Source organism: Salvelinus fontinalis, unplaced genomic scaffold (genome assembly GCF_029448725.1).
Source record: "Salvelinus fontinalis isolate EN_2023a unplaced genomic scaffold, ASM2944872v1 scaffold_0030, whole genome shotgun sequence".
NCBI classification, from domain to species: Eukaryota; Metazoa; Chordata; class Actinopteri; order Salmoniformes; family Salmonidae; genus Salvelinus; species Salvelinus fontinalis.
The window spans coordinates 23,520-33,132 of record NW_026600239.1 but is presented as its reverse complement, the minus strand read 5'-3'; the positions used below and the strand labels follow the sequence as shown (position 1 = coordinate 33,132).

At 39.6% G+C, this 9,613-nt stretch overlaps 1 protein-coding gene across 1 annotated transcript; it reads left to right on the top strand.

Moving 5' to 3' along the window:
• The first annotated feature begins 4,990 nt into the window (after positions 1 to 4,990).
• On the top strand, positions 4,991 to 9,337 carry LOC129842287 (uncharacterized). Its single transcript, XM_055910772.1, has 2 exons — positions 4,991 to 8,724; positions 8,779 to 9,337. The coding sequence occupies exon 1, from the start codon at positions 6,042 to 6,044 to the stop codon at positions 8,505 to 8,507; it is 2,466 nt and encodes an 821-aa protein (XP_055766747.1). The 5' UTR covers positions 4,991 to 6,041; the 3' UTR covers positions 8,508 to 8,724; positions 8,779 to 9,337.
• Positions 9,338 to 9,613: the final 276 nt, after the last annotated feature.

The following is a 9,613-nucleotide window of genomic DNA, read 5'->3' as shown; positions in this document are numbered from 1 at the left end:
GTCATAATATAATAGAGACAGTAGATCTAGCTGGTCTGTCATAATATAATAGAGACAGTAGATCTAGCTGGTCTGTCATTATATAATAGAGACAGTAGATCTAGCTGGTCTGTCGTTATATAATAGAGACAGTAGATCTAGCTGGTCTTTCATAATATCATAGAGACAGTAGATCTAGCTGGTCTGTCATAATATCATAGAGACAGTAGATCTAGCTGGTCTGTCATAATATAATAGAGACAGTAGATCTAGCTGGTCTGTCATAATATAATAGAGACAGTAGATCTAGCTGGTCTGTCATAATATAATAGAGACAGTAGATCTAGCTGGTCTGTCATTATATAATAGAGACAGTAGATCTAGCTGGTCTGTCATTATATAATAGAGACAGTAGATCTAGCTGGTCTGTCATAATATAAAAGAGACAGTAGATCTAGCTGGTCTGTCATAATATCATAGAGACAGTATATCTAGCTGGTCTGTCATAATATAATAGAGACAGATCTAGCTCCAGATGATGTCCTGGTCTGTCATAATATAATAGAGACAGTATATCTAGCTGGTCTGTCATAATATAATAGAGACAGTAGATCTAGCTGGTCTGTCATAATATAATAGAGACAGTAGATCTAGCTGGTCTGTCATAATATAATAGAGACAGTAGATCTAGCTGGTCTGTCATAATATAATAGAGACAGTAGATCTAGCTCCAGATTATGTCCTGGTCTGTCATAATATAATAGAGACAGTAGATCTAGCTGGTCTGTCATTAAAAAATAGAGACAGTAGATCTAGCTGGTCTGTCATAATATAATAGAGACAGTATATCTAGCTGGTCTGTCTTAATATCATAGAGACAGTAGATCTAGCTGGTCTGTCATAATATAATAGAGACAGTAGATCTAGCTCCAGATTATGTCCTGGTCTGTCATAATATAATAGAGACAGTAGATCTAGCTGGTCTGTCATTAAAAAATAGAGACAGTAGATCTAGCTGGTCTGTCATAATATAATAGAGACAGTATATCTAGCTGGTCTATCATAATATAATAGAGACAGTAGATCTAGCTGGTCTGTCATAATATAATAGAGACAGTAGATCTAGCTGGTCTGTCATAATATAATAGAGACAGTAGATCTAGCTCCAGATGATGTCCTGGTCTGTCATAATATAATAGAGACAGTATATCTAGCTGGTCTGTCATAATATAATAGAGACAGTATATCTAGCTGGTCTGTCATAATATAATAGAGACAGTAGATCTAGATGGTCTGTCATAATATAATAGACACAGTAGATCTAGCTGGTCTGTCATTATATAATAGAGACAGTAGATCTAGCTGGTCTGTTATAATATAATAGAGACAGTAGATATAGCTGGTCTGTCATAATATAATAGAGACAGTAGATCTAGCTGGTCTGTCATAATATAATAGAGACAGTAGATGTAGCTGGTCTATCATATTATAATAGAGACAGTAGATCTAGCTGGCCTGTCATAATATAATAGAGACAGTAAATCTAGCTGGTCTGTCATAATATAATAGAGACAGTAGATCTAGCTGGTCTGTCATTATATAATAGAGACAGTAGATCTAGCTGGTCTGTCATTATATAATAGAGACAGTAGATCTAGCTGGTCTGTCATAATATCATAGAGACAGTAGATCTAGCTGGTCTGTCATAATATCATAGAGACGGTAGATCTAGCTGGTCTGTCATAATATAATAGAGACAGTAGATCTAGCTCCAGATTGTGTCCTGGTCTGTCATAATATAATAGAGACAGTAGATCTAGCTGGTCTGTCATAATATAATAGAGACAGTAGATCTAGCTGGTCTGTCATAATATAATAGAGACAGTAGATCTAGCTGGTCTGTCATAATATAATAGAGACAGTAGATATAGCTGGTCTGTCATAATATAATAGAGACAGTAGATCTAGCTGGTCTGTCATAATATAATAGAGACAGTAGATGTAGCTGGTCTATCATAATATAATAGAGACAGTAGATCTAGCTGGCCTGTCATAATATAATAGAGACAGTAGATCTAGCTGGTCTGTCATAATATAATAGAGACAGTAGATCTAGCTGGTCTGTCATTATATAATAGAGACAGTAGATCTAGCTGGTCTGTCATTATATAATAGAGACAGTAGATCTAGCTGGTCTGTCATAATATCATAGAGACAGTAGATCTAGCTGGTCTGTCATAATATCATAGAGACAGTAGATCTAGCTGGTCTGTCATAATATAATAGAGACAGATCTAGCTCCAGATGATGTCCTGGTCTGTCATAATATAATAGAGACAGTATATCTAGCTGGTCTGTCATAATATAATAGAGACAGTAGATCTAGCTGGTCTGTCATAATATAATAGAGACAGTAGATGTAGCTGGTCTATCATAATATAATAGAGACAGTAGATCTAGCTGGCCTGTCATAATATAATAGAGACAGTAGATCTAGCTGGTCTGTCATAATATAATAGAGACAGTAGATCTAGCTGGTCTGTCATAATATAATAGAGACAGTAGATCTAGCTGGTCTGTCATAATATAATAGAGACAGTAGATCTAGATGGTCTGTCATAATATAATAGAGACAGTAGATCTAGCTGGTCTGTCATTATATAATAGAGACAGTAGATCTAGCTGGTCTGTTTTAATATAATAGAGACAGTAGATATAGCTTGTCTGTCATAATATAATAGAGACAGTAGATCTAGCTGGTCTGTCATAATATAATAGAGACAGTAGATGTAGCTGGTCTATCATAATATAATAGAGACAGTAGATCTAGCTGGCCTGTCATAATATAATAGAGACAGTAGATCTAGCTGGTCTGTCATAATATAATAGAGACAGTAGATCTAGCTGGTCTGTCATTATATAATAGAGACAGTAGATCTAGCTGGTCTGTCATTATATAATAGAGACAGTAGATCTAGCTGGTCTGTCATAATATCATAGAGACAGTAGATCTAGCTCCAGATGATGTCCTGGTCTGTCATAATATAATAGAGACAGTATATCTAGCTGGTCTGTCATAATATAATAGAGACAGTATATCTAGCTGGTCTGTCATAATATAATAGAGACAGTAGATCTAGATGGTCTGTCATAATATAATAGAGACAGTAGATCTAGCTGGTCTGTCATTATATAATAGAGACAGTAGATCTAGCTGGTCTGTTATAATATAATAGAGACAGTAGATCTAGCTGGTCTGTCATAATATAATAGAGACAGTAGATCTAGCTCCAGATTATGTCCTGGTCTGTCATAATATAATAGAGACAGTAGATCTAGCTGGTCTGTCATTAAAAAATAGAGACAGTAGATCTAGCTGGTCTGTCATAATATAATAGAGACAGTATATCTAGCTGGTCTGTCTTAATATCATAGAGACAGTAGATCTAGCTGGTCTGTCATAATATAATAGAGACAGTAGATCTAGCTCCAGATTATGTCCTGGTCTGTCATAATATAATAGAGACAGTAGATCTAGCTGGTCTGTCATTAAAAAATAGAGACAGTAGATCTAGCTGGTCTGTCATAATATAATAGAGACAGTATATCTAGCTGGTCTATCATAATATAATAGAGACAGTAGATCTAGCTGGTCTGTCATAATATAATAGAGACAGTAGATCTAGCTGGTCTGTCATAATATAATAGAGACAGTAGATCTAGCTCCAGATGATGTCCTGGTCTGTCATAATATAATAGAGACAGTATATCTAGCTGGTCTGTCATAATATAATAGAGACAGTATATCTAGCTGGTCTGTCATAATATAATAGAGACAGTAGATCTAGATGGTCTGTCATAATATAATAGAGACAGTAGATCTAGCTGGTCTGTCATTATATAATAGAGACAGTAGATCTAGCTGGTCTGTTATAATATAATAGAGACAGTAGATATAGCTGGTCTGTCATAATATAATAGAGACAGTAGATCTAGCTGGTCTGTCATAATATAATAGAGACAGTAGATGTAGCTGGTCTATCATATTATAATAGAGACAGTAGATCTAGCTGGCCTGTCATAATATAATAGAGACAGTAAATCTAGCTGGTCTGTCATAATATAATAGAGACAGTAGATCTAGCTGGTCTGTCATTATATAATAGAGACAGTAGATCTAGCTGGTCTGTCATTATATAATAGAGACAGTAGATCTAGCTGGTCTGTCATAATATCATAGAGACAGTAGATCTAGCTGGTCTGTCATAATATCATAGAGACGGTAGATCTAGCTGGTCTGTCATAATATAATAGAGACAGTAGATCTAGCTCCAGATTGTGTCCTGGTCTGTCATAATATAATAGAGACAGTAGATCTAGCTGGTCTGTCATAATATAATAGAGACAGTAGATCTAGCTGGTCTGTCATAATATAATAGAGACAGTAGATCAAGCTGGTCTGTCATAATATAATAGAGACAGTAGATATAGCTGGTCTGTCATAATATAATAGAGACAGTAGATCTAGCTGGTCTGTCATAATATAATAGAGACAGTAGATGTAGCTGGTCTATCATAATATAATAGAGACAGTAGATCTAGCTGGCCTGTCATAATATAATAGAGACAGTAGATCTAGCTGGTCTGTCATAATATAATAGAGACAGTAGATCTAGCTGGTCTGTCATTATATAATAGAGACAGTAGATCTAGCTGGTCTGTCATTATATAATAGAGACAGTAGATCTAGCTGGTCTGTCATAATAACATAGAGACAGTAGATCTAGCTGGTCTGTCATAATATCATAGAGACAGTAGATCTAGCTGGTCTGTCATAATATAATAGAGACAGATCTAGCTCCAGATGATGTCCTGGTCTGTCATAATATAATAGAGACAGTATATCTAGCTGGTCTGTCATAATATAATAGAGACAGTAGATCTAGCTGGTCTGTCATAATATAATAGAGACAGTAGATGTAGCTGGTCTATCATAATATAATAGTGTGACGACCCTCCCACTCTGTCTACCGTTTTCTCTCTCTCCTTGCTCTTGTTTCCCTATTAGGATGCCGGTGGGCGGAGTTGGGAGGGTCGTCAGCTACATGGGGAACACCTGGGCCCACTCTCCCAGGATAAAATCACCACTTCCCCATTCATCAAGGAGACTCTCTCCATACAGACACTTGGATAGATTTTGTTGCGTTTGGTTGTGCTTTTTGGTTGTTTGTTTTAGCATTTATCAACACCTTGCATTATCACATTCATCCATGCAAAACATTCACTTACACTACTGATTACTGATTACACACACCATTGTATATTATACATAGTTTCTTTATTTAATAAATATATATTTTGTTACTTCTTATCTCCACGTGTCTCCCTTTTGTTACGGGCTTTGAGCCGGTTCGTGACAAGTGGGGGCTCATCCGGGATAATTGAACGTACTGGTTTGGGAGATCGTGGAGGTACGTGTTTGGTTTACATATTTGGTCTGAGTTTGATAGGCCTAGTATTGGTTGCCTTTGTTGTTTGGTTTGTGTGCTGCGTTGGAGAGAGAGTATAATGGTTAGTTTCCAGGCCCTGCCCAGCCTGGAAACCCTTGTTCTACTTTCTGTTGGGACATCGGTCTGAGGAGGTGAGTAATCGGCTGTGTACCTCAGTGGGAGATTTGGTAGGGTAGTGGAATTTACTACCCGGAGCTATAGCCTTTTACCCCTGATAGGCTTAGTGACGTGTTTCATTTTTGGAATATGTTGGGCATGGTTAATGTTTGTTATTTTTGTGTGGTGTCTGTGGACTGAGCAGTTGTCTCGGGGGCACATCCGTGGCTTGGTGGAATCTGCCAGCGTGCTGGGGGGTTTATTACCTTGCCAGCGGGCTACAGTGCGTAAATACCCACCGCAAATCCGCACGAAGACTAGGGTTGAGTTATTGTAGGTTTGGGGAAGCTCCGTATCTCATCTCTCTTCTGTGGTGCTCAGGGTGATTGTCATTTCTCTGGTTGTGGTCTGGTGTGCTCAGCAGAGGGGAAGAGTGATAATATTTTTTTTTTGACTATGGCGTCTTATGTAGATGAGTTCATTCGCTTTCCATCAGAGGAATTGTTAGAATTAGGTACTAAAGAACAGCTGTTGAAAATCGCTGAACACTACAAGGTTGAAATTAGTGATAAACGTCTAAAGAATTCTATTAGGTTGATATTGAAGGCCAATCTGATGGAGAGTGGTATTCTTGAAGTTATCACTGGGCCAGTCTCTGCTGAGGGGTCATCTCCCCGTAACGTTGCAATGGCCATTCCATCGGTTAGGCCTAGTAGTCTTCTTTTTGAACAGCAGAAAGAACTGCTTCTGTTACAGCTGCAGCATGATCGTGAGAAGCTAGAGCATGATCGTGTAAAGTATGAAAAGGAATTAGATATGGAGCATGATCGTGAGAAGCTAGAGCATGATCGTGTAAAGTATGAAAAAGAATTAGATATGCAGCATGATCGTGAGAAGCTAGAGTATGATCGTGTAAAGTATGAAAAGGAATTAGCATTTAAACAAGATATGGAGTATGCTAAAATCAAGTTGCAACAAGAACGGATAGAGTTGGTTAGGGAAGGAAAGATCTCAGGGGAGAGTTTGTTCTGGGAAGGTGATCCAGATTTACCTAGGGGTCGTTCCTCTTTTGGTCGTGCCCCGGACACATTTGATATTGTTGGGAACTTACGGTTATTACCTCAGTTTAATGAAAAGGACCCTGAGACATTCTTTTCGTTGTTTGAGCGTGTTGCTGACGCTAGGAGTTGGCCTGATTCTGACCGCACCTTAATGTTGCAGTGTGTGCTGACTGGTAAAGCGCAGGAGGCATATTCAGCTCTTACTGTACACGACAGTGCCTGTTATGATAAGGTTAAAACGGCTGTGTTGCAGATTTATGAATTGGTCCCTGAGGCTTACCGCCAACGATTTAGAACTTTAAAAAGGGATGATAAACAGACTCATGTTGAGTTTGCGCGACAATTATCTGTACAGTTTAATCGCTGGTGTTCTGCCTCTGCAGTTGTTACTTTCCAAGGGCTGTGTGATCTGATTATGTTAGAGCAATTTAAGGACACAATCCCTGATCGTATTGCCACCTATATTAACGAACGAAAAGTAAAGAATGTCGCTGAAGCTGCGGTTTTGGCGGATGAGTATGTGTTGACTCACAAAAGAGTCTTTGCAGAGCCCCGTATTCGGAATGAGTGGAGGCGTTCGGATAGATTTGGGCTTCGCTCACCGAGATACTTTGGTTCACGGGCAGAGTTCAATTCAACTAGGGTTGAGCCTGAATCCCGTGGAAGAGCTGACTTTGGGCAAGAGTGTCATTACTGTCATGATTCAGGTCATTGGAAAAACGAATGTCCGGTTCTCAGGGAAAAGGACAAATTCAGTACGCGTGATTACGTTAAATCTAAGCCTACGGCGTTAGCTGCGCCTGTTTCACATCAGTTCACTCATGACACATGGTCTCAGGGGCAGGTGAAAGTCCATATTCACTCAGGCTATTTACCTTTCATTACGGAAGGTTTTGTGTCTATATTAGGGAGTAAGGAATTGGTGCCAGTGAAGATCTTGAGAGACACAGGTGCCTCTGAATCGTTTGTGTTGGAGTCTGTGTTACCCTTTTCAGCTGAGACTGATTCGGGGAAGAGTGTTATAATTAGGGGAATAGGTTTGAACACTCTTTCAGTTCCATTACATAAAATGATGTTGGATTGTGGGCTGGTAAAAGGTGAGGTTGTTGTGGGGGTGCGTCCTTCATTGCCTATTGAGGGTATTGACGTTATTCTTGGGAATAACTTGGCTGGTGATCGTGTATGGCCTGTCGTGTTCCCATCTCGAGTTGTTTCCATAAAGCCGTCAGTTGTTGAAATTCCAGATGAGAGTGTACAGAGCTCCCCAGAGATGTTCAGTGCGTGTTCTAGGAGTCGTGGCGAACTGGTCACTGTGCCGACTAATGAGAATACCACAAAGAAGTATGCCACTGCTTTCCCTGTTATTCCGTTATCTGTTACCCACTCAGATCTAATCAATGCGCAACGGACTGACCCCACATTAGAAGAGTTGCGTAACCAAATTGTGCCTGTGGACCAGTTGGGAGATGTCGCCCATAGCTATTTTCTCCAAGAGGATGTCCTGATGAGAAAGTGGGTGTCTCATGGTAGTCGTTTTCGGGGGGAGGCGATTAGTCAGGTTGTGGTACCAGTAAAGCTTCGTGAGTTGGTTTTGACAACTTCTCACAAGGGTGTTGCTGGACATATGGGTGTGAGAAAAACATACCATCGCATATTAAGACATTTCTTTTGGCCTAGATTAAAGAGGGATGTCTCTGATTTCATCAAAACTTGTCACACCTGTCAATTACCTGGCAAACCTAATCAAGCTATTATGCCGGTACCACGGTTTCCTACTCCTGTACTCAGCCAACCTTTTGAGTATTTGATCATTGACTGTGTTGGTCCTTTGCCTAGTGCAAAAAAGGGTAGAGTGAAATGAGTAGTCTGTTACGTTGGGAAGTGGCTATGAATCGTTGGGAATTGTTAAAAAATTAAGGACCTTGCTCTTTCCGTTGGAGTTTGTAGCTGATGTGGTCTCGTGCGCCCTGTTCTTGAGTGGTTGTATTGTCTGGTTCTGTCTTTACTGTCTGTTCCCTCCTGGTCTTTTATTCTTCTTTCCTCTTAAATGTTGCTTCCTATGCACTAAGGTTGCTGAGGTCTGGGGAGTCTTTCCTCTTAATTGTTGCTTCCTATGCACTAAGGTTGCTGAGGTCTGGGGACTCTTCTTTCCTCTTAAATAGTGCTTCCCGTGCGCAAAGGTTGCTGAGGTCTGAGGAGGTTGGCTGGGGTAAATTGGAAGTGTGCACGTAATCCCTCATCAATTTGGGACGCAAGTGCTGTGTCAGTTGGGACGCAGAGGTCGGTATGTTGTTCCGGGGTCCTTGTTGGTCCCCGGTTTTATGGGGGGGAATGTGACGACCCTCCCACTCTGTCTACCGTTTTCTCTCTCTCCTTGCTCTTGTTTCCCTATTAGGATGCCGGTGGGCGGAGTTGGGAGGGTCGTCAGCTACATGGGGAACACCTGGGCCCACTCTCCCAGGATAAAATCACCACTTCCCCATTCATCAAGGAGACTCTCTCCATACAGACACTTGGATAGATTTTGTTGCGTTTGGTTGTGCTTTTTGGTTGTTTGTTTTAGCATTTATCAACACCTTGCATTATCACATTCATCCATGCAAAACATTCACTTACACTACTGATTACTGATTACACACACCATTGTATATTATACATAGTTTCTTTATTTAATAAATATATATTTTGTTACTTCTTATCTCCACGTGTCTCCCTTTTGTTACGGGCTTTGAGCCGGTTCGTGACAATAGAGACAGTAGATCTAGCTGGCCTGTCATAATATAATAGAGACAGTAGATCTAGCTGGTCTGTCATAATATAATAGAGACAGTTGATCTAGCTGGTCTGTCATAATATAATAGAGACAGTAGATCTAGCTGGTCTGTCATAATATAATAGAGACAGTAGATCTAGATGGTCTGTCATAATATAATAGAGACAGTAGATCTAGCTGGTCTGTCATTATAT

Excerpts from the sequence above, each read along its gene's own strand:
- LOC129842287 (XM_055910772.1), top strand. The coding sequence starts at position 6,042 with ATGGCGTCTTATGTAGATGAGTTCATTCGCTTTCCATCAGAGGAATTG.